This window comes from Neodiprion pinetum, chromosome 7, assembly GCF_021155775.2.
Source record: "Neodiprion pinetum isolate iyNeoPine1 chromosome 7, iyNeoPine1.2, whole genome shotgun sequence".
Lineage (NCBI taxonomy): Eukaryota > Metazoa > Arthropoda > Insecta > Hymenoptera > Diprionidae > Neodiprion > Neodiprion pinetum.
Genome location: NC_060238.1, coordinates 7,969,997 through 7,996,024, shown reverse-complemented (window position 1 = coordinate 7,996,024; position 26,028 = coordinate 7,969,997). Strand labels below are relative to the sequence as shown.

Below are 26,028 nucleotides of genomic sequence, written 5' to 3'. Positions count from 1 at the left end.
TTAGTATCGTTGAATGAGCGACACCGAGACGCTTGGGAATTTTTTAATCTCTACATATAATGACCAGGATACGAGTGTGCCGTGTGTGTGCAAAACCCAGCCTAATACCAACGGTCGCTTTCTGCAGTGAACTGTTGAAGAATTCAGTGATCGGCCTGCAATAAGATAGGCTTAAGAAAGTTATACCAACTTGAGAATAGTTAAGCGTTTGCGAAACCGATTCCGAGACGTAAAGGATCCGGCCCCGGTCACAACCAACCACAAAGACGAAGCCTTCGGCTGCCTAAAACAAGAGAATTAAAAAAGAGATGTTATATGTCAACTCGATTGACAATTTATTACTGTGAACAAAAACCTGTCATCTCAATTCCAATTTTCATTCGCATGTTTAACCCTTTCAATCACAGAACCGACTACGGCAAAACCTTTTTTTTTTTTTTCTTCTTCTTTTTTCTTCGTCATTTTTTTGATATTTGATGCAAAATCCTGATTTGTTTTTTTTTTTTTTTTTTCTTTGCATTTCCAAGTAAAATAATACTTGAACTCGAGAATGATTGGGATGTTTTGTATATCCGTAATTGTTTATAATTTTTATAAGCAAACATATGTCAAAAAAAAAAAAAAAAAAAAGAAACACCTATTTTCGTGAATCTAATTCGTTAGCGGAGAAATTTGACGATAAACGTAAACTAAAAACGCTTGTAATTCATTGTTTCACAAACAGAGCTCTCAGAATGGCTACACTGAGAAAAAAAAAGTTATTGGACCAAACGACTAATTTTTTTGACTTCCAGTTTATTTGGTTCGAACAATTTCTCACTCAGGACAACCACTCTTTTGTTGAAACAAAAATACTGATGCATTGATTTGAATGGTATATGCTTTCGAGTTTAATGTATTTCAAACTAGTAAAAGGTTGGAAATAATAAGCCCACGCTTGCTGAAATATTAACGTTATTGCCAGACAGTATATTTGCCTCAATGTGATGTTTGTCTGACATAATCAATGATAACTGTGATCAAAGAAATGTGCAATATGGTCAAACGAGAACTTTTTCCACAAAACAGGTTTTGATATTCATTTAAGAAAATTATTTTGTTCGTAGATTATATAGTATAAGAGTTTTTTGAAATTTGAAAATTATGCGTAATCAATACTGAGTATATTTTACAAGGTACGAATAGCAGAGTGCAATTTAATTTATTTATAAATATATTAACACACGAGGCGTCATTTGGTTTAAAATTGATTCATTTATCCATTCCACAATTCATTCATTCCGTGTGTATATTGTTTAAAATAGTGTATATTGTTAAAAATGGTGTATATTGTTAAAATTATAAATAAGTGTAAATAACTGTTTTTCGTCGAGGCACTATATTCTTGTATTTCACTTTTGTTGTTCCTTCGGTTTACATCGTCTCTCTTTAAATTTGGCTTCACTTTTGGAGTGTATAATAACTAATTTTAAATGTTCGTCCTCGTGGTTTAAATTAACTTTTTTATTATAAGTTCGTCTATTTTTGATCTGTTAAGACTCAATTTCGGAGAGGGGAACCTCCGCGCCTCCTTCCTCTATGCGTACTACATTCAATTCAAGTTATTGACTAATACAACGAAGTATAACTTTTCTCAGTTTTAAACAATCACATGTAGTTGAAAATTGCGAACATACACTTGAAATTGATTTCAAGAACTCTCGATACCATTCCGCACGCGCTTGCATTGTTTCTAAAAACTGAAATAAAATTTCTGTTGATCCGATAGTCTTCTGATTCTTTGATGTTCACGTTTCACGATTTTAAACCCGAACGATAATTCGTTCGAAGTAGTACCGATTTCGGTCACTAGACGGCAAGCTTTCCCGCTTGAAAAGTAGTTTCAAAGATGTTTATATAGTTGAATCCGTCGCAATGCGTAAATTTAGTTTCATTCGAATTTGCTAACCATGTGCGATGTGATATGTTGGGTTATGGTTTTGATCCAACCATGTTTTCCAAAAACTCTAAATGGACGCGACGATACTTACACTTGTTCACGCTATTTGAATGAAGGGACAATGTGTTTGACATCAAGCATGCAGCGTTTGGATAAAATAAAAAAAAACCAGAAAAGCCAGCTCGGTGAGTTGTTCCGCTCAATCTCTGTTTAATTCTATTAAACTATTTTTTGTACGTCCTAAATATGGATTTTTTTTACGTGAAAGCTACATAGATTATCGCTTTGAATAAATGTGCTCTCAGGACTACACAAATTCATAGATTATTTGGATCAACTAATACTTATTAAATCCAATAACTTTTTTTTCTCAGTGTATCAGATTTACAAAATTCAATGCACAAGGGTAGTGTTTTCACCTTTATTAGGGGTACATATAGATAGTATTGGGGGTAGAGAACGTATTATCGGTCTAAAATCGTACTGTCTCAAAATAAATGTTCGTGTGAATCTCATTAAAGAACGCTGTTCTAAAACAATGCTGATAAATCACCCCGTTTTCACCGCAGTTTAGGGGTTCTTTTTAGTTTTCTAAAATTTATGACGTTAGATTCGCCTTCAGCGTAGAAAAATACACAGGGAACGTATAATTGCACTTCCGTGCCAGAAAAAACTGAATCGCGTGATTGAAAGGGTTAAATGAATGAAGTTAAAAATATTAATGCATCATAAGAAATCAAAATTCACTAGAAATTCATATAAAGAATATGGAATTTTGAAGTGAAAACGAAACGTGTTGTGATTAAAATTCTGACAACGCCAAATGAGAAATATATACACTTCCTAGGGAGGTGTTAATGGGAGTTTCAATAGGCTCGTGACTAATTGAATTTTAGATCGAATTTTTTGGTATGAAAGTTTGAGAAAATTCGGTCAACTTTGATCTTCAATTTCCTGCAGGCGAAATCAACACCCGATAAGGTTTCTTTAAGGGGATGCTGTAGTCAGTTCTTACCGACTGCGTTAAACTTCTTCTATTTTGCAACGCAAAAAAGGATATAACATCCGAATTCTACATGCAATTCCGAACAAAAGTACACTGATGTATTATGATTTTGCATAAAAATAATTATGTGGAATGAGAAATACGATACAGTGATCGCGATTTCTAAATTTTTATGCCCTTTCTTTATTTTAACGCAATGCCAAAATGTATTAGTGTATTTTTGTTCAAAATCGCATGTAGAATTCGGTGGTTATCCTTTGATAACAGCCAAAACAGAAGACACTTAACGCAGCTGGTAAGGACTGACTATAATAGCATCCGCGTAACTTATTAACAATTAGCCAGGATCTTATCTACAAAAGTTTTCCAGCCGACTCATAAATTCAAAATCATGAGAATTTTGGGTTTCACAATTTTTAATATCAGCAATTTTTATTATTATAGTGTTTACATATAATTGTTGCAAAAAATTATAAAACTCCATGAGGTCAAATATGATATAACGGGTTTGAAAAAAGTTCGAAACATGGAAAATATTAAGACAACTCCGGTATTTTCTAACCAAGTTTGAGTTTTCGTTTAGTCGATAGAAAGTCACTGATAATTACACCAGATTTACATGCGAGAAGATTTCGTCTCAATAGATAAAAGCAACAGTTGAATTGCAACATCACTGAACTCTGGTATAAATAATTGTCTTCAAGTACAAAGTTGAACCGTGTTTGATTTCCAATCCGATGATTTCTTGTTCTTCGTTTCATCCGTGTTCGCGCCTATAATACGTGCACGGTTCGATTCGAAAAATTGTGGGAAATAAACCAATGGAACAAAGTTGAACTTATCTGCGATCGCGAATTGCTCATGCAGCGCAGTCTCGTGACTGGTGATAATTATAAAATGCATAAGGCAACCTTTTTGCTCGCTCTTTATGTACAACTGATTACGGGTAGAGGAGAAATTTCCTCACCACGACGGTATTTTTACAAAACAGCTCCATCGCCATTTTGCATGTAATGCATAAATTGTTATTAAAAAACGCGTGCGCTGCTTATGTTACATATTATATACATAAATTTGAATAATATTTGTTGTTTAAATGACAGAAACTGGATCAGTTTTAATTGAGAGAAAATTGTAGAAGTTCAAAAAGGTTAACAAGTTTTTCTGTCGAATAAATCACTGACTCGAGGTTTCGAACTAGCGCTTTTAGTATAGAAACATGCCTCATATTACGTAAAAGTGAATGATTACAATTATATATGCATAAATTATAATAACTATAGCATAGTATAGCATAATTTTATTGAACCTGTTTTCGATGCGACATTAACATGTCAAAGACAGTCTTTTTGATTTAGTCATCAACGGAATCACTTTTGAGGTACAAATGTGCTTAATCTTTCCAATTCTAATTCTTTATCATTCTTGAGAAATTCTCAAAAAAGTTTATTTTGTTTTCCATCGTTTTAAGGTGGAACGATTACTTCTGTTATTTTTTATGCGCTTAAGAAATTTGAATTAGATAAAAATTCGAGAATTTATACAGAAAAAGCGGAGCTTTAAATTTAATAATGACTATTTGTAACTCACATGTTGTTGCGTGTGAATAATTTGAAAATTATTACTCTTCGAAGATTTTAAAGCTGCTATCACGCCCCATAAAAAATTTTCACGAAAATAAATGATCGGTCGAATTGGACAAATATGGCGTGGCTGAAATTAATTAAAAACCCGACAAGTTATTTCACGCAGGTAATTACCCCGACGTATGTCTGTTTTACCGATATTTTTTCGCCTAAATGGTATGCAACCCAACATACCGCGGCGTTTACTCGAAAGCACCCTGTATAAGTATTCCACCGCAAAGAAAAGCGCACTCGAATCGAATCGATCGTCATCTAAAGCCGTGTTTGTTATACAGGTATTACATGATCGGTTCTCTTTCTACGCTCGATATTCTCGCCACAAAACTGTTATTATCCCCAAGTTTAACGTCATGCCTGTGGAGCCAGTTAAGTACCACGGTACTGGGACACGCCCGGTATGCTGGACCGGGTCGACTACTGTTAACGACGGTGCGTTATAAAATTTCATTGTGAAATAGTCGGCAATGGTTGTACTCGCGGTCTCTGTGTATGGGGCCGGAAAAATCACCCGCGCCATGCAAGGAACAAGAAGCCTTTCTATAACCTCTCTAAGTTCAACATCGAAGCCCCGTCACCGCCGAGTCAAGGAAACACCGGGAGAAATTTACAGTTGCGCTTACTACAATAGAGTTCCTTGACTGTATTCAGTTTTAATATTGTAACCGAAGAATATAGTTCTAGTTCAAAAAATGAAAATTGATTCGTCTGGTATGTCTTACTATTCTTTTTGACTACGGTCACTTGTCCTGTATATTTTCTTCTAACTATTATAATAATTTGATTTTGGTGAAACAATAAATTCATCTTAAGGCCTTGTTTGATTACAAAAATTCAGTAAACTAAATAAACGGATTTAACGTTACACTAATAACAAGCAGAAAACAGAGAATCATTTTACTGAAATTTTTTAGTAACTAGTAACAGATTATATTTCCATCACCGTTCCAGCTATCTTGTACTGGGCCACTGCATTACCTTTTTTAAACCATAAATTTTGGAAACAGAAATTTTCGAGTCAAGTTCCACTTCGCTACTCGAAGGTGATTTTGATACCATCAAATTCGTAGCATCACGGCATACGTTTTTCTTTTAATGTTTCTGTTAAACAAGACCCGAAATCTTACATCTAGTACCATAATCTAATCGATGACGGAACTATACTCGAAAAAATCAAGTACGCATTGCTCGGCAGGTGACAATAAATAACTTCGATATTCAATCTTCATATTTTCTACGCATCTATTTGAATCCTCACAAATTGTGGAGATAACGGGAAATCGGGCAAAATATTTGTATAACAAAACGCCATGGAATCTTTTGCAATCGTTGGGATCCTCGAAATTTTTTTGGAATATCCCGGAAAATCTAATGCAAACTTTTGGAAATTCTGAAATTATTTCAAATCTCCAAATACACGAGATATTATGCAAACGTAATCCTGAAGTTGTAAAATGTGCAGTGTGAAAATAAGAACGAAGAAAAAAAAACTAGAGAATGGTCAACTTATCGAAAAAAATTCCGACCACGTATATGATCTTGAATAATTGATCGCACATCATTGTAAATTACCACGGATTTGACTTGGCAGAAACTCGATCGAATAGTTAATTTTCTATTCAGATACATGGCATCACTTTCGTAATATATTTTTTTCTTTCTTTAAACAACAATTGAAAAAATGTAATAACGATGCGAAATTCGTACCGAATTTCAACCGCGTTGGGCAAGTGTGACGTGATTGAACTAAATATAATATTGATAGTGGCATGACAATAATACGTACTTTATCGTGCCTCTTGACAAACGGAAGAAGCCGCGAATATACTTGCAATTATAAATACATGGTCCATCGTCTGCTATAGTTTGATACGCATGCGCTACAATCCGAGAGCAGTTGCTTGCCAGGGTGACCAACCGTCGTAAATTTAGACGACAATACACCGCGATGTATCTAACCTCCAAAATTTTGACAGCTAGAGGAGTTGAAGACAACTGCCAGTGACAAGTGTCAAAATTTTTGAGGTTACGTTCACGATGGTTGGTCGCCTAATTCACTCTGTATATGAGGCATTCCACGTCAAATTAGCAGCCCCTGTACTTCACCGCCTTCGATTTTGATCATTTGTTAGTATGATATTCTTACCGATAAATGGGTCTCGGGGTTTTTTTCAGATTCTCTTTAGCCACTGGTAAAATTTATAAAAAACCATAATAACAGTCAAGAAAACGCTATTTTTAAAGATCTGAAAAAACTCACACCGATTGTATGATTTGACATGCGATTTTTAAGCATCACACGATAATGGGATTGCAATACTTACTATTTTTTTGCAAGTTTTTAGTTTTTCCATCTCAGAATTTGTATTTAAAAAAAAAAAAATTTTTTTTTATCACTATACTCCGATCTAAATAAATCATGTAATCATAAAAATAATGTGATGCTGCGATCTGTTTGAATCGAGACAAATGGGGTACAAAAAAAAAAACAATTCCGACATGGAAAAACTAAAAACTTGCGAAAAAAATAGTAAATATTGGCATCCCATTACCGTATGGTGCTAAAAATTCCCATTTTGCATCGTAGAATAAGTATGAATTTTAAAAAAATTTTACAAATGGCGTTTTTGGTATTGATTTTACGATCTTGTATAAATCTTACCAGTGGCTACAGAAAATCTCAAAAAATTCCCAAGACACTTTTGGATTGGGAAGAACATCGTACTAAAAAATTATCAAAATCGAAGGGGGTGAGGTACATGGGCTGCAAATTTGGCGTGGAACACCTCATACATATATTTTCACAGAATCAAACTTCGAATCACAAATCAAGATGAAAATTTAGTTTAACATTCTTGAATTTTAATTATTTTCATCCTACCAGTAATATTTTCAAAAGCATGTATTTCAGCAAGGAATGAAGATTTTTCTCTCGATCGCGAAACGGAAGTTTTATTCTTCCAATTTCAAGGAAGAAAAAGTTCTTGGAAGTCGGTTGACGCAATCGGATCTTATTGACGCTATACATTGGTCTGTTTTTTCGGCTCACCCTGTATATATTTTGTTGTTATCGTACAATAAAACGTGGATCATCGTATTTCCTGCGGGTAGTCAGATAACGCACGTTCAATTGAATCCTGAACAGGCACAATGAGTGTTATGAACACTGGTGGAGCCGATTTGTAAATTTGAATGATGTACCACGATAACGGCCTGCTCAGTAATTATTCGTATTAGAGAAGAAATTAACGGACCTATACATCGTCTGGCAGATTCGAAAATAGCTCATTATGCGTTACTTGACAATGAGTTATGGTCCTGACCGCATTAAAGAGTTTACGAAGATTTTTAGATTCGCCGTCGAAGGCTACGAAAAAAATTTCCTGCGAAAAACCAATGTTCAATTTCTGTCACATTTATAAAAATTTAATGATTTGATTCGCGATTTTGCCCGACATATCCAATTTTGAAAGTGAAATGCTCGACGTTGTAAAGGCTGGAGTTGCGCGAAGAATAAAAGAAACATTAACTGAAAGTGCCGGTTAATTGATTAATAGATATAAACGATTAATTGAGAAGGATTGTTATTCGATTTATCGAAAAAACTGTTCCTTGAAACGTTCGAAACACGATTTGTTGAAAGGGTCGACTAACCCATTAATCGGAAAAATGATTCAACCAAAATACCGATGAATTAAAAGGACCGATAATCGATTAATCGAAGAAATGATTCACTGAAAAAGTGGATTTATCGACCCTTTCAAAAAACGGTTCAGTGAGCGAAACGATTGTTCGATTAATCCGAAAAAAGATTGATTGGAATTTTGATAGACCGATTAATTGAAAAAACAATCAATAAATCGCACCGCCGCTCTAGTAAATACATCTATCAATATGAAATTTGAATTTTTCCCCAGTATTTTTCCACCGTCTAACGTTGAAAAACGGTGGGATTTCGGCATTAACAAGAAATCGGTAAGATGATATGATTTTTAGTTAATCGTACTATCTGTAGCTAGATTTTCGTGACTTGAACATTCTATCAGAGATTCCATCACCTGAATTTCACTAAAATCGTTTCAGTTTCAATTTCTGAACAATTGTTTCGTTATTGTTCAATCTTTTTTCCGTCGTTATCAGTTCACCTGGAGAATCAGCATCTTGAGCTCTTGATCGCTGAGGAAAGGGGGCTTGTAGTGTCCCTCTGTATACGGAGCGGCAGTGCCCAGGATAGTTTTAACATGTTGCACAACCATCCTGAGAATGGTCAGCTTATCCAATTTCCTCGACATCGCGTGACACATCGGCACCATCGCCGACAACTCGGTTATGTAAGTGTTCATCTTATCTCGTCGACGTTTTTCGATCTCGCTATGATTTTGCCTGCAATAAATTATACGCGACGTCGATTAATTGTTCGTTAATTATGTCAAATATAAGTTTACATTCATTAAAGAGTTTAAGAGAAAAGATTTATTTTGCAACGTAAGAAAAAATACTAGGGGAGGTTGGGGCAAGATGGCCCCCCTAAGCCGGTTATTACTCGTTGTGTCTTTCAACCATCCAATCAATTTACTTTTGACCTATTTCGAACAAATCCATGGACATTTTGATGAAACTCTGAAAAAAAACTTTACTTTCATTAAAAAAATTAATTAATTAAAAAAAAATTATTATTTTCAAATGCTGCTAGTGGCTCATTTTACCCTACAAGTCGAGTCTACTCAGTAGACAATCAGCCTGAAAATAAATAATTACATTGAATTCTTCATAATTTCACGATAAAAATAGAAAAAAATATATTTTTTTTCCAGAATTTTTGCTGGTCCATTTTGCCCGAGGTATCTCGCTTAGGGTTAAAAATGAGCTAATATATCAAAATCTCGATTATTTGAAAAAAAAAAAAAATTTTTTTGACCAAATTTTTGGAGGGAGCCTTCTTGCCCCAGGGGGGCCGTCTTGCCCCACCCTTCCCTATATTACTTTTCAAATTGTCATTTTTGATAAACGTGATCAAGTAAAACATGTTAAACATTCAAAGAGGATCCAAGACCTCTGCTAAAGCTTCGACGTTTCAAATAATATGCAATTTTGGCGCTAGAACAATTTTTTCTCCGTATAAAACTGCCTCTGAAATCTTCTTCAAAAAAATTGGTCGAACTGAATCACGTCAGAGAAAAAGTCTGTTGATCCAAAGACGATTTATATTTCTCCACAAAAAAAAAGAGACAAATTGATTCCGACTAAATCTTAAACAATTGAAATTACAGGAAAAATTAATAGTCATTATACATATATCACATAGTTGACAGTTCTCATCAATCCGATATAAAAATTAATGCAACATTTGCTGAACTTCTGTACACTAATACAAAATTTGAATTACAGATTATATTAAATAAATACATTTAGCCATGCCTGAGACAATGTTATCGGTATAAAATTGGTAAGAACATATCGTTTTCCAATATCTGCTTGGAAAATCTTATTTTCAAAGTCCGTGAAGCGTACGTAAAGTGTCCCATTTCTATTATTTTTTATTTCTATTACAAGGAGATTCGCGCATGCGCACATCTAAAATGCTCAATTTTACACACTAGGACTTTTTTTCGCGCATCTGCACTTTTGAATAACTCAATTTCATGGACGGTGTCATCAATTTTAGACTTCTAATTCAAGTTGTTTTCAAGTTACTAGTAAATGATTGCTATTTCTCGCAAATCTCCATCGATTTCTCTTGACAAATAACTGGATAACGGATCTTACCTCACGTTATTTTCTAAAACTCGTTTCATAGAAGATATACACAGTCACTGACAAAATTTTCTTCAATTTATGCGCTATTTGTTATATTTTCAATTTATCAAAAACGCATGACTAAATTTATTCTATTAAGGCAGAATTTCTCTGTGCAAAATCTGAATTTAAAAATTTATATACTATACAAACACAGAGTGTGGATGGGTGCAAAAAATATTAAAAGAGAAAATCAATACGCGTAACAAAGATTTAATGAACTTCAAAAAAAATATGGCATTATTCTTCGCACGTGTTAATTTTTATTCGTCCCCGAATAATGCATTCGTCGGCCTAATTTTAACGTTGACAGATTCGCGCAAACACATGTCCTCGAACTGCTTATTGGCTTATCGACGCCTAGGAAGCCCTATCCTTAGCACTCGAAAATGTATATATTCTATGCGAGTGGCCCTCTCGAGGGTCAAGGTGCCTTCACTAATAGATCGTGTATTGCGGTCATCGTTTGGTTCAAGCACAAGAAAAATAAAATAGCTATAAACAAGAAGCTTGAGAGGCGTAGCTGGAACGAATCGTGCTGAATTCAATTGAACAACATTCTCCGAATAGGTACAGTAATATGATTCATTGATGCCTTAACCTTCCGGCTAACTTGTTTTCGGTCCGGAACAAAATGCGAGTTCGATTCTATACGAATCATGTGACAATGACTCTCAATCTCACACGTCAACTGCATCGGCAGTTATTTTCATATAATTCGCATACAATCAAACTCGCATTTTGTTTTGGACCGAAAACAAGTTAGCCGCAAGCTTAAGTCATCAATGTTTTCGGTTCGAAACAAAATGCGAGTTCGATTCTACACAAACTATGTGACAATGACTCTCAATCTTTCACGTAAGCTTCATCGCCAGTCATTTTCATGTAATTCGCATACAATCAAACTCGCATTTTGTTTTGGATCGAAAACAATTTAGCCGCAAGCTTAAGTCATCAATGTTTTCGGTTCGAAACAAAATGCTAGTTTGATTCTACACGAATTATGTGACAATGATTCTCAATCTTTCACGTAAGCTTTATCGCCAGTCATTTTCATGTAATTCGTATAGAATCAAAATCACAAGTTAGCCGGAAGGTTAACGCATCAATTTTTTCGTTCGAAACAAAATGCGAGTTCGATTCTACACGAATTATGTGACAATGATTCTCAATCTTTCACGTAAGCTTCATCGCCAGTCATTTTCATGTAATTCGTATAGAATCAAACTCACATTTTTTTCGGACCGAAAACAAGTTAGCCGGAAGGTTAAGGCATCAATGAATATTACTGTACAGAAAGAAAGTATAATAAATTTCTATTTCAAAGTGACGAAGTTTAGTGTTTATTTATAACTTTACTGAGGTCGCGTGTTGTTGGATGGTTTTTGACTGTTCATCAACTATGATTTATTATCAAAAAATTATTGGTTTTCGTTAACAATAACTTCGTTCAATTTGAATGAATCTTTATGTTTTCGAATTTCTTGTATCCAAATACCAGATTTCTAGAAAATTGTCGGTCCGTTTGTCGGTCTATTCCGACAAACTCCCGTGATGATCTCGAAAACAATTGGACGAAAAAAATTTGAAATCTACACGGCTTGACGTTCAAATGATGAGCTTGAAAAATTGCTGCATTTTCTATTTTTGTAACCAATGTTATAAAAGAGAATTGTAACGACGAAAAATGGTGTGGTTTTTTTTTCTTGTCCCAGATCCGTGCCAATTATCACAGTCAATTGAAAATCCGCATAAGGCGATAATATTTTCTTTTGTTTACCGTTTACTGTCGTCGTGCATTCTTACGATTTTGGTGTCGTCTCCCCTGTCGTTCTGCAATTCACTACCCTCACTGAATGAGAAAAAAGAAAACCTGGTTAAAATCGTTTACTAATCTTATATATACATGGTAAAACATTGAAGGTATCCCTAAGGTATACGAATAATGTATTAAAATGGTTTTGGTATGCCGAGAAATTAATCAGACGGAAAATAAATTAGTTTAAAAGAGAATTCGCAAGGGTGAAATGGATATTCTTCGGTCAAAGCACCTGAGCGATCTGTTTAATATAAGGGTTTGGCTCGGATGAATCGCTTAAAGGACCAAACTGAGTCTGCGGGAAGAAAATATGTATTTGAAAATTAATTGTAATAAACGAGGTAAGATAGGAAAATTAATTGAAATCGGACGAATAATCTTGGTGTTGTAACGTGAGTAGATCTGTATTGGAAGAATCTGTTATTTAACCAAGATATGGGGTCTTTCGATACTCAAAGCTGATGTCAACTCGGCGGTTGTCAGACTAGCAGTGAGCTTCGCTCCGCGGTGGCGCTTTTATAAGAAGGGGTTGTTCGTATCATCGAGCGTTCAGCAGTCGTTCGGTGACGTCAAAATTCTAGGAATAGCGATTGACAAATTATCTGCTCCCTTGCCGAATTATAGTGATCATTCATTCATTGTAGGCCGAAGTGAATTCGGCAGCGTAAATTTATACATACAGAAATTTATTAGTTTAATCACAATAAAAGAAAACATGTAACTGTAAGGTTACTAAACATTCCCGCCCGCCTTTCGTTAATCTCCTTAATGAAACCAGTTGTTGAGATTCTGTCTCAATTGGGAGAGGACAGATTTTGACGATGGGTCGTGTCAAGGTTGAAGTTTGAGTCCGAACTTCAACGACTCGAGTGAGTCCGTCCTTACCGGGATGAAGTTTAATTGTACGACCCAACGGCCATTTTGTTGGATGATATCGCTCATCAGTGATCAGAACTAGAGTTCATTGCTTGATCGGGGCTGTAGTTTGGTTCCATTTGTAAGTGGCATAATGTCGTTGTAGGCACTCTTTGGACCATCTTGCCCAAAAGCTTTCTAGCATTTGTCGAATTTTTGCCACCTAGATAGTCGTGAACTTTTCACTTCTTCCAAGGCTGGTCCTGGAATGATTGCCGGTGCATGACCTATTAAGAAGTGTCCTGGTGTTAGGGCTGTAAGATCCTCTGAATCATCGGTTAAAGGGCAAAGTGAGCGTGAATTAAGAACTCCTTCAATTTGTATGAGTAGAGTATTTAAGTCTTCGTACGTCAAGGTGTGATCACCTATGACTCTCTTTATGTGATATTTAACAGACTTCACACCCGCCTCCCACTGACCTCCAAAATGCGGAGAGGCGGGTGGATTGAAGATCCATTGAGTGCCATCATCAGCTAGTGTGAGTCAGATAGTGAAGATAGTACGGTGACAAGCCAGACGCGGCGTTTGGGACGAAGATGATGTGCTGGATGGGATTCGCGGTAACGCGGGAAGGGATTCGACGATAAGACGCCGTACGAATAACAAAGTGTCTAGGAGTCATGGTTTGTCTTTCTCTTTGCCTGGCCATATAACATGGAGTAAAAAATACATCTACGAAAACGAACATTACGAAACAGACTTCGACGACGACAGACAGAACAAAAGTTGGATGGATGTAAAGAACCAAAGGTGGCCGGAGACTTGAGGAAGTGGAATAGACTCGCAATAGCACGCAATGGTATGAGAAGATAACCAAGACATTTTTATGTGAATATTTTGTGTGTGAGGAGTGTATTTTAAATCTTGCGAATGAATGGATGGATGAATGAATAATTTTTTAAGGATTTCTATTTACCATTTTATTTATACACCTTTGATTTATTCATTCGTTATTTTAATCTTGAAAGTGAATGGATGAATGAATGAGTGTTTTTTTTCAATAATTTATTTTTATATCCCTAATTTATTTATTTATTTGGTACGAGAACGAAAGTATCTCATAGTTGAACGTGCTCATGATTCGTATTCAGTTTGACGATTTGCTATTGAAAATATAAAAGTCGATAGTTCCTCCAACGTAGCTATAAATTGTAATAAAAGAAAAAAAAACAAATCGTCACATTAAAGCAAATCGTCACACTAGTAGGCTCGCAAGTTTGTTTAACTCGGTTAATGCTGAAGAGAACAAGCGTTGCAATTCTGAGTCAGCTCCCTTTAAGTTGGTGCCAAAGTCACTTCTGAGGGTTTTACAGATTCCTCTTCGTGCAGAGAATCTTTTGTACGCTGCGATGAAGGAGTCTGCGGTACTGTCCGTGACCTACTCAAGATGAAGTGCCGATGTCGATTGACAGACAAAGAGAGCGATGTATGCCTTGTATGTCCGTGCTGTTCGTCCTTTACAGGTTTTAAGGAGGACAGGGCCTGCATAGTCAACTCCGGCGTTGAGAAACGGCCGACATGGTGTGACTCTCGTTTCCGGAAGCTGCCTCATCAGTTGGTGAGCTCTTGTCTGTCTATAACGAGCGCAACGGACGCACTTTTGGATGAATGCTCTGACTGGGACTCTACCTCCAATGATCCAGTAGTTAGCTCGAATTAAGGAGAGTGTAGCTTGAGTGCCTCCGTGTAGCGTTCGTTGGTGAGAATCAGCAATTATAAGTTTGGTTAGTGTAGAGTCTCGTGGTATTATGATGGGGTCTTTCGTGTTGGGGTCTAGCAAGGATAAGTGGAGACGACCGCCAACACGAAGAAACCCGCTTCAGTCGATGAATGGAGTGAGGCGGGTAAGCGAGTGAGTTTTGGATAATAGTTCACCGTTGGATAGGAGTCTAATCTCTCTGAAATAATAACAGTGCTGGATCGTTTTTATCCAGTAATTTCTTGATGATTCCAATTCTTCTGCTGTTAGTGGGTTTTGATATAAGAACATTTGTTTTCCTTAAAAGCGAATGATGGCTCGTTGACACAGTGCGGTTATCCGGATCAACCTGGTTAGTGTCGAGTAGCGGTCCAGTAAAGTCCAGCAGGATAATGGTTTTTCTTGCATGATAGCGGTGACTTGAACTGGCCGTTCTTCCGTTTTATCGCTGGCAGAAAGGATTGGAGGAGTGGTAGGCCATTCAGAGTGTTTTTTTCTCAGCCATGAAGGTCCGTTCCACCAAATCGCATGTTGCGTCAACTGAGTGGGAGTGACCCCACGGGTTGCACAATCGGCTGGATTTTCCTTGCCTGGAACATAGCGCCATTTTGCGCGGGGCAGGGTTTCTTGTACGAAACATACACAATTTTAGACAAAATCTTTCCAGCGCGATGGGTGTATGTTCGTCCAGTGATAAACAATTGCGGAATCCGTCCATAGATAGATAGGAGCATTTTCCAGGTCAAGTACTTTGATTACTTGTGCTGCAAGTTTAGTTAACAAGACTGCTCCGGAAAGCTCCACTCGAGGAACTGTAAGTCGTTTAAGCGGGGCTACTTTGGCTTTCGAGCAAGCTACCATGGTGATAACATCACTCATCTCGCTGATTGATCGAACATAGATTGTTGCAGCGATGGCGCGTTGGGAAGCATCGCAGAAGCCATGAATTTCTGCTGCTTTGTTTGAAGATGTTCCCACCCATCCGAGAAACGAAAGTTGAGATAGGCCTTGTAATTGGTCAACCAAGTCCGTCCATTTGTTCGATAACGGAAGTGGTAAGATCTCGTCCCACTCCATTTGTAGTGACCACAGTTCTTGAATGAAGGTTTTTGCCTTTATTGTGAAGGGTGTGACAAGGCCCAGAGGATCAAAAAGTTGAGCAATAGTGGAGAGAACGGACCTCTTGGTGACGTTCCTTGCGGTTGGGGTTTTCATCGTGAATTGAAATGTGTCGGATGCCGGGTTCCAACTTAATCCTAGGGTGTGGATTATGGTGCTGTCCGAAATGTTCACCGTCGTTGAATTGACGTGTTTGTTCCGAGGGATGGACTTCAGGACAGATGGTGAATTACTGATCCATTTGTCCGCCCGCCAGACAGAGGTGATGTACTTGTTCTACTGTTTTCTTAGCTTCTTCTATGTTGTCTGCTCCTCAGTACATATCATCAACATATCTTCCGTTCGTTAACACCTCTGTAGCGAGGGGGGATCGCTTTCCTTCATCTTTAATCAACTCTAATATGGTGCAAAGAGCTAGAAAGGGTGCACATACTATACCGTAGGTTACAGTGGTCAATTGATAGGTGACCGTGCCTTTATCCTCCTTGTTCCAGAGAATTCTTTGTAAATTCCAATCGTCTGGATGGACTTCAATTTGACGATACATTTTTTCCATATCAGCGGTGAATACAATGTTGTAGCGTCGAAACCAGATCAGTACGGTGAATAGGTCTGTTTGGAGCTTTGCTCCTGTATATAATGTATCGTTAAGAGAAATCCTGGTTGAGGTGCGAGCTGAGCCGTTAAATACAACTCGTAATCTTGTTGTGTCACTTGTTTCACGAATTACACCGTGATGCGGGAGGTAGAAGGCCCTCTCTGGCTCCGGGGCTGATGAAGGGACCAGTCTCATGTGGTTTAGCATTTCGTACTCCCTCAAGAAGTCAAAATAAGATTGATGGTACCATGGATTGGATTTGAACTTGTTAGACAATGTGAAAAGCATTATAGCTGCAGTTGGAAGCGAGTCTCCGAACATTGTGACTGAAGGCTTCGTTGGGAGCTTCACAATATAACGACCGGTTTCGTTACGGGTGTGGGTGATTTGGAAGTGATTTTCGCATTCTTCTTCTTCCTTTGTAAGAGAAGACTTCGAGGAAGAGGGTGTTTCTTCTAATCGCCAAAATCTTTGTAGCAGATCGTGTAGTTCTTTGTCGACGGAGACGTGATAACCTTGAAGGTTTCTTGGAGTCGTACTAGAGTGGTCTGAAGGTCCGGAGATGATCCAACCGAATCTTGCACTTTGAGCTATTGGAGTGTTAGATAGTCCTTTAATGATGCCTTCTTCAATAATTTCGCCATAGATGTCTGCTCCAAGAATTATATCAATGGCACCGGGGGAGTTGTAGGAGGGATCTGCCAACGTTAGTCCATCAAGGTGTGGCCAAGAGTGATCGGCTATTTGGACAGAGGGATTAGTTTCGGTGAGTTTTGGCAACACGCGAGCTGTGACATTGCACTCGAATTTAGGGTTGAAGTGTGATTTCAGACTAAAGGAGACGATGCCCTTGGTCTTGCTGGATTTTTGGGCACCGATGCCAATCAAGGAGATTGAGGAGCGATGTCTTTTCAGATGAAGCTGCTGAGTGAGATGTTCAGAGATTAATGAGATTTCAGATCCTTGATCAACTAAGGCTCTGGCTTGCAATCGTTCTCCATGATGGTTCAAGACTGTAACTTGGCGGTTGCCAGGAAAACATGAGAGGTTGTACGTTGCTGACGCATTGCGTGGTTGACCTAAGTTTTTTGTTCATTTCTAGACGGGGTGTTATGCGATTCGGACACGTTTGATGAGGTTATTCGTGACTGATGAATTGATGTGTGGTGCTTCTTTCTACATTTAGTGCAGCCTTGGTGACAAGCATGCGGAAGCCGTGTGTGTCCCAAGGCAGTTATAGCATAGTTTATGTTTTAGAATAATTTCCAAGAATTGTTGAGCAATCTTATTTCCCCATCCCAGGTATCTTCTTAGGTAGTGATGTCATGCGCAGAGGATGCACTTGTTCATGTTTGTTGAGGCTCCTTTTTGTTCCTTTGTAGATTGTCCTGAATAATTAGACCTCTTTTGAGTTTCGGCATGATTATGCAGAGGCTTTCCAATTTTTGCTTTTTCAAATGCCTTTAGGGTGATCATTCTGGTCATTAAAAACTCGCTGAATCGAGCCCAAGCTGGAGGTTCTCTTGTTGCTCCTACTTGAGTCTCCCAGACTTTGATTGACTCCGGGTCGAGTTTCTGTGATGTTAAGTAGACCAAGACGTCATTCCAGAAGTGCACTGGTCGTTCAAGTGTTTCTAGGTTTCGATAGCTTTGCATGAGTGTAGTATACAGATTTTCCATTTCACTTGCCCATTCTTTGGTCATCCGTTTTAGATTGAATAAGGTGTGCAGTTCTGAGTTTACTAGCAGACGTTTATTTTCATGGAAAGATGCCAGTAACTCCCAGGCATTTTGGAAATTATCTTCTGTGAGCGTTGTGTTTTTTAGTAGTTGGGAGGCGGGTCCTTCTAGAGTCGTCTTTAGATATTGTAACTTTTCTATCAATGATATCGTGGGATTTGACAATACTAAAGACTTGAAGAGATCCTTAGAGGCAAGCCAACCAGATATGCTTCCGCGGAATTTTGGAATATCGATTCGTGGTAGACGTGGTCCATTATAACTCGTTGACGGGCTCGATGTTTAAAAGAAAGGAGGATGATTCGATGTGGTATCATGTGGAGAGTTGATTCCTGCCAGCGAGTTCATTTTTTCCAAAGTGCCAAGATACGTCTCTTGAGCCTTGTGGAAGCATTGGTCCGTAAAGTAGTTTTGTTGCACCAAATGGTGTCTGTTTTCCGGGCTCAGCTCCTTCATGGCAATTCCAATGACTTCATGATTTAGGGAGAATTTGAGCCAATGCTCCTCAAGAGCGGCAAGGAGAGTTTTCAAGCGATTTGGCGAAATGTTTGACTCTCCAGCCTTCGTTAAGTTCGCGTAGGCATTCTTTATAAAACCACTCAGCTCGTGTTGTTGATCAACACGAGCTTCTACATGACCCAGTCTCATCCTTCAACGATCCACCAGATCCGGCTTGAAAGACCAAAATGTTTAGTATAAGGGTTTGGCTCGGATGAATTGTTTAAAGGACCAAACTGAGTCTGCGGGAAGTGAATATAAAGGTAATTATAATAAACGAGGTAAGATAGGAAAAGTAATTGAAATCGGACGAATAATCGCGCTGCTGTAACGTGAGTAGATCTGTATTGGAAGAAGCTGTTATTGAACCAAGATATGGGATCTTTCGATACTCAAGGTACGAATTACATTTATATTTAACTTTGCTGTCTACATAAAATACAAATATAATTCGTAATCTATTTCACCTTGAATATAAAATAGAATGTAATTTTTTTTGTAACTACAACAAGTAACTGTGATTGATAATTAATTTTTCACCCGATTGGAAATCATATGAGTATTTTATAATTAAAATGTAAAAAATTATAAACTGTAATCGGACGGAAACTAGGAAACTACTAAGTACAGCTTGAATGGCATACGAAAATTAAATTCTTCAAAATACGAGACTAAAATTTCAAGTAATTGAATTGGTTTGTAAAGTGATGAAAAGTATCACGAAAAATACTGTTTTTATGGCTTGTTTTATATGGAGCACGTTTCATTGAAATCTGCGATAAAAAATTTCTTTCGTTGTTCCGTGATGTTGTTTGCAGTATCAGGTATATTTCTATCGGGAGTTCTGGTGAAAGTGCCGATTTTACGAAAGGTACGATCAATTTCCATTGTAACTTCGAAACCTTATTCTTGTATTTTTCTCAATTCCTTTTGAAATCTGTTTTCTACTTCTTTCTTCCTATTCTTTCTGCTAAGGTAGTTTTTTTTTTAATGATTGCAGTCAATAGAAGATCCGAATAAGGCGACAATACTTTTTTTTCAGTACCTTTTACTGTCGTCGTTCGTTCTGATGGATTTGGTGTCATCTCCCGTGTCGTTCTGCAATTCACCACTCTCGCTGAAAGAAAACGAAAAACCTAGTTCAAATCGTTTAATAATCTTATGTATGTATACAGGGTGAGTAATTGAAAGTCACCCTAAGGTATACGTATAATGTACCGAAATGGTTTTGGGACGTTGAGAAATTCATCGAAGAATAATTTAGTCGAAAGGAGATGTTGCGAGGTTCAGATGAATATTCTTTGGGTTGAAGCACCTAAGATATTTCAATTCAACAAAAAAATTTCCACTACGTTTCCTGGATTAAACAGAATTTTTTTTACTCAAAAAATTTTCAAGGTTTAACTTTTTCAGGGTTCTTTGATTTCAGCTTATAATCAGCTCGGCATGTTTTTAATTTAATGTAATTTTCGGTCGCCATATCGAATTATGAAAGCTGGAAACTCGAACAAGATTGTTTTTGAAATGTTCCTATGAAAAGACGAACTCTCAAATAAAATTTTACCAGTGATGGACAATATTATTATAGTTTAATTAGAAATGAGAATTTGTAATTCAGACAACGATGTATAAAATACAAATCACATTTGTATTTTGTAATGCGACCAGGATGCGATACAAATTATACTTGTATTTTATGATTGGACAAAATGAAATACAAATTACATTTGTATTTTGAATTGCAAATCAAACTGTTGTATGTTACAATTACGTCGAATAAAGATAATATTGACGACGCTGAAAAAGCATTATAGACCGCAATCAAGATATAAATCACCTACTCGGAAGATTCGTAATTAAAACGAAATTAATTACTAATTAGAAGTGCGATTTGTACTTTATTTTGCTGTGAATATAACATACAAGTATAATTTGTATTCAACTTTACCTTAATTACAAATTGTAAATGTGATTTGTAATGAATTTTATTCCAAATACAAATTATCTGTGTTTGTAATTAAAATATGTGCAATTACAAATTTTAATCAGATAGAAACTAAGAAACTATACGGAATACTGCGTTTTCCAAAATACGAGACTGTAACTGTTCGTGTTTTTCAAGTCCAAAAATTTTTCAATTCCATTACATCAATTTCTCATCGAATTTCGAAGTGCGGCGATGCTGCCTGTAAAAGAAAAAAAAAACTCAACCTTCCTCTGGTGTGTACTTTCTTTTCCATCTTAAAAAAAAAACATATAAGAAAATACCTACGGCTGCTGGCCCACGAATGAAAAGTTTATCAAGACCTGGCAGCGAGTGTTACAAAACAAAAGCTTGTGGCACTTGGTCAATTAAACTTCGTCAAAGGTTCGGTACAGAACGACATTCGTCGTGAATTCGTCGCAAAGTGAGCGACGGCAACCCCTTACCTGCTACAAAGGAGTCGCGAAGCTTTAGAAAGTATCGAAACTTGACAAGTATTCACGGAATGTGAACTAAAGCTTCCTATTTTCCTCCCTACCGGATTCTGCGCGACATACAGTCGATCAAATTCATGGAACCACAGATCGCGTTGAACAGTCGTACGTTCCATGTACCAATAATAATAAGCTGCTCACGTAATTCTTCCACGGTTGTTAACTGAAAATACTGATTACTTGCCAACGTTTCCGTAATTAAAAAGTTTCAAACCCGTTGACAAAGATGATGCAACTAATGACGACAGACCTTCTAGCAATGAAGTTGTAATGATACATGAATACAAAGTTGCTGATGCGAAATTTTGTAAATTTCAGATTAGCTCGATTGCGAGTTGATAAAAAATAAAATTTGAATGACCTGTCACTTCAGAATCAAGAAAATATGACTATTCCTCTATACAATAAGAGAAGACATTGTCTAATGTTGTTCAATAAATATCGACGTTAACACAAATTATTTCAGCGTGACGTTAAATTTTACTAGAATTTACAAACGAACAATTAATATTAATAGCTGCACAAGACTTTGAAAATTTCATTCATAGTTTTTCGTACTTCATATCGCTTGATTATACATTTGAGTAGTCACACGAAATGAACATAGGCCGAGAAATTAGATTGAATTGATCTTTGATGTAATTGGATTCAATCTTCGTGAAGAAGTTTATTCGAACACATTATTTTATAGCGTCACGTCAAGGGAGTGCCCTGGTCGATTTCAACGCTGACTTATATACCTCCAAATATCAAAGTCAAAGTATCCCAAACGCGAGAAAAGGCTTAACCGCCCCATCTATACACAATTCTGAACAAAAACACACGTTTGTTAAGTTTTTAATATTTTAGCATTGGCTCTGCAATGTAACTTTGGTTCGATTTTTATTTATTATTTTTTGACTACCAAAAATCCTTCATTCCAACATTCGTTCTGAAATTCTAAAAAAACGTCATTGAAGAAAAACCCTCAAATAATTTATCCTACGATACAAATTTTTCACAAGCATGATTTTCCACAAAGAAATACGAAAATGACAAGATCCAATCCAGGATGATGGCTGGAGTTTGGAATAAAGGAAAGGCTCGCCGTTCGACTAGTGAAAATGAGACTCCGATTCACATAAATTTGTGGTGTAGTTTCCAGTAAAATTCATAAGAATATATCTGACATAATTTGTACTCGCGTCCTTCGTTCGGTAAACGATCGTTCCGCTTAGCCTCTGCGGTAATTTCAAAAGATCCATATCTCCGATGGCAATAATTATTAACTTAACCCTTTGACGGATACCCGACATTTTGATTGGCAATTACTTGGTTTGTGAATTTACGTGACTGGCAGCCGGTGCAAAGGAACTCTCTACTCGATGGGGCGTAAAGGGTGGCGGTTGCACACTTCGGAGGTTTCCCTGCCAGCGTACCCCTGTGTATAGATCTAAATGTCGATCTGCAACTTTGTGTCTTCAAATTCAGGAAACGGCATGTTGTTCAGTAACCCCTTCGCACGTACGTTCTTCCTGCCCTGTGTTTCCGCATTAAAACAAGTACTCGCCATTTTAGTACCATAACTTTTTTTCATTCTCTGCAGTGGCATTGGTTTTTCAATCTTCAAGTAGTTTTTTTAGTAAATCTTCACCGATTACGTTAACCCCTTGCGGAACAGCGTTTCATATATGAGAGACGATTTTTGAATCGGTTATTCAAGATTTATAATGAATTTTTGAGATATCGCTGTCATTTTTTATTTATTTTTTTTTATATAATTGGACTTTTGAGATGTCAAAGTCGATGTTTTAAGAAGGATTATCACGATTCCGCGAATATAGTGAGCGCTTTAAATAAACAAAGTGTTTGAAATGCCTGTTTTTACAGAATAAACGTCATTGTGGGAAGGGTATGGGGACTAAAAAAGTGGAACTCAGTGATCTAGGGGTTTTGGGGTGCTAAAAACGAAGGAAATGTCAAAATTTCAAAATTCACGATGACGGACCCAATATGGTGGACTGAAAATATAAAAATTGATCTGATTCGCTCATATCAGATCCACCATTTGGAATTTTGAAAATTTCTCAGATCTGAACCCATTTTTTAAATCAGCGAAGACGAGAACCCTTATACATATACTCTGTTTCAAAAAATTTGAATGCAAGGAAAAATGTATGCTTCAAAGGATTAAATTTGACTTATTTTGGCTATGGTGTATCAGAGCTTATGCCACGTCAAACAAAAATATTATGAGATGAAAATGATAATCTTACGCAATAATATTGCCAGAGAATGATTTCCTCACTCGGAACAAACTTTATTTTGTACGCTCTTGTTCAACGTTACGTGTAGAATTGCGCTATATCCATCATTTTGACGTCATTGATGCGTAAGCTCTGATAATGTAAAAAATAGGTGATATTTTAAAATTGTCCACCACATGTCAGTGTTTTTCCGTTTCACCTTTTTTGAGACAATACCTAAATTCGTCCACGGCTGAGAGACCTTCCACCATTTTGGGAATCACAAAAAGTAAAACGAGGCATCGTGTAGGGATATTTCACAGTAATATTTGTCCAGGAAACGAGAATTTAGATTTATTTCTCAATATTCTGAATATTAATGAATTTACCACGTGTTGTGAGAAAAATTAGCAACGTCCTGCCGAAATTGGACAAAATCCATTCATTAGTTTAATAATCATAACGGATATTCGTTCGACTCGATCGATAAGAAAGGACACCTCAGGTGTCTTAATTAGCCCGTCGATTCGCTGAAAACTACTGAATATTTAAAAAGGAAGTCAAACACATTTCGCAAAAGTTTTTAACCACTAAATCGTTAGTTCAGTCATGAACCGCTCGTGTCACCGTTAAACGGAATCGAGTCGAGAGTCCGTTTTATTAACCCCTTTGGCGGCATCGACGCCATCATATGGTACACATCGTTTTTTTTTTGCACTTGGGTTGCGATTTTCATGAAGCTCTGTATATTCTAGTCTTTCGGGCTGGTAATTGCATCCAAAATGGTGAGCCAAATATGATTGTTTAAATTTCAACCCTGGTGAAAATTTCTACAACTACAAATGTTTACAGAAATTTTACATTTCGTATTATTTCGTGAAAAATTGAAAATATGCCTAGTCTTTCGTACAGAGTTGTTAATTTTCTATAAAAATTGTGGGAGCTTGTAGATTTTTTACTGAAAAAATGTAAATTTTCATGAAAATCTATAAGTTTTTATTGAGAAACTATGCATATTTACAATTTTGTAGGACAATAAATTTTTGTAAAAAAATGTACCAAATGAAAAAATCATTTTCACCAGGGAAAACAATTTTAAAAGTTGTCAGATTTTTATGAAAGATATTCGTAGAATTTTTGTATATTAGGGTGACCATACTGCGTACTATATGTGAATTTCTGAAATTTCAATTTCAATTCTTAAACAGCAACCTAAACATCCTCGGAATATCATGTTTCGTTATACATACCGAGTGTTCGTTTTCTAAAAGACTTGCTCGACAATTACAACTCGTCTAGTTTATGAGCGTAGCCAACTTCGTAAAAATGTTACCAGCATAGGCGAGGTTATGGTTAACTGTCACTTGTCAAGCAGTCGATTCTAGGGAATTTCTACTTGTCCGCGAATGTTTGCTTCAGACTGCGAGCACGGATACCAGCCTATTTAGATCAAGCAAGTTGTATCGTGCGGGCTACGGGCAGGTCCTTTCAAGAAGAATTCCCGTTATAGAGCTTGTGTAAGAGTTCAAAATTTTCGTTTCTTAGATTCGCCATTTTGAATTTAGCTAATTTGACATCAGAATGTTGATGAACGATAGAGACACTGCATTATAGTCTCATTAATGCAATAATCATATTACCTCTTCCCCACTAGTCTGTTTCAAATTAGAAACGTTATTTATTTTCCGAAAAATGTAGGTTTAAACAATAATTTTTGTCATACGAAAATTCTGCGGAAGTATAGGATTTTTAGCTACAGTCTAAGAGTTGCCTCGCAGCAAGTGAACTTTTCTTATTCGAATAACATGTTATATAAAAGTATAACCTCTTTTAGTTTCATTATGGAATTTGTCCGAAATAATCGTCCAAACAACCTTTATGGATATAAGCGTGCAGATAGTTAAAACTGTCTTCACAAATAATGACAACTTTTTTGAGAAACTTGCAAAAACTAGTTATTTACATATTTATATCAAAATTAAACTTGCATCCGCACAGAAAAAAGGGAAGTATAGAAGGGGACTCGAAGACTGGACTCACTTCCAGGAAATTTTCCGCTTCCTTATCGTCGGGGCAAACCCTGCGTCGACGGATGACGGCGACTCGAAAGGCTGGACGTGCAGCGGAGTACAGTGGTCGGAATTGTAGTGATTCGGACTCTGATTCTGACTTTGTTGGTGGTGGTGATGGCGATGGTGATGATGTTGATGACTGGCCTGTCGGTAATGATGGGAGGCGGTCGCTGCATCTCCCTGCTCGGCTTTCATCCGGGATCCCGATTCGGCCCCCATCGGACCCTGAGGGTTTGGAACGCCGCCGCCACCGGGTCCAACGCCTCCTGCAGGTACGGCCAAGTCTTCGACCCCGGTGTCGGTCCCACCAAAGTACACCGAGGAGCAAGAACTCCTAGAATTTTCAAAGAACATGACGATGAAGATTTCATTCATTACAGACGTACACTTGGGGACAATGAATCTGAGACGGTTAATTTTTAACACTAGACAGTTATGTTGGCAACACAGAGAAACCTACAGCGCCACGGTCGGCCGAGCG

General features: G+C 37.0%; 1 protein-coding gene across 9 annotated transcripts in view; it reads right to left on the bottom strand.

Moving 5' to 3' along the window:
- Nucleotides 1–26,028, bottom strand: part of cyc (basic helix-loop-helix ARNT-like protein cyc) — a 60,576-nt gene that overhangs the window by 16,876 nt on the left and 17,672 nt on the right. For 6 of the 9 annotated variants that reach the window (XR_006884381.2, XR_006884382.2, XM_046636269.2 and 3 more), the window contains exons 3-7: nt 25,516–25,881; nt 19,818–19,889; nt 12,165–12,236; nt 8,734–8,971; nt 191–283 (exon numbers count right to left, since the gene is read on the bottom strand). Coding sequence is in view for 7 of the 9 variants with exons in the window: in XM_046636269.2 (XP_046492225.1) it covers nt 191–283; nt 8,734–8,971; nt 12,165–12,236; nt 19,818–19,889; nt 25,516–25,881 (841 nt within the window). In the remaining 2 variants the exon portion in view is untranslated. The remainder of the gene's footprint in view (nt 1–190; nt 284–8,733; nt 8,972–12,164; nt 12,237–19,817; nt 19,890–25,515; nt 25,882–26,028) is intronic. The other 3 variants (XM_046636266.2, XM_046636267.2, XM_046636268.2) reach the window with 2 other exon arrangements.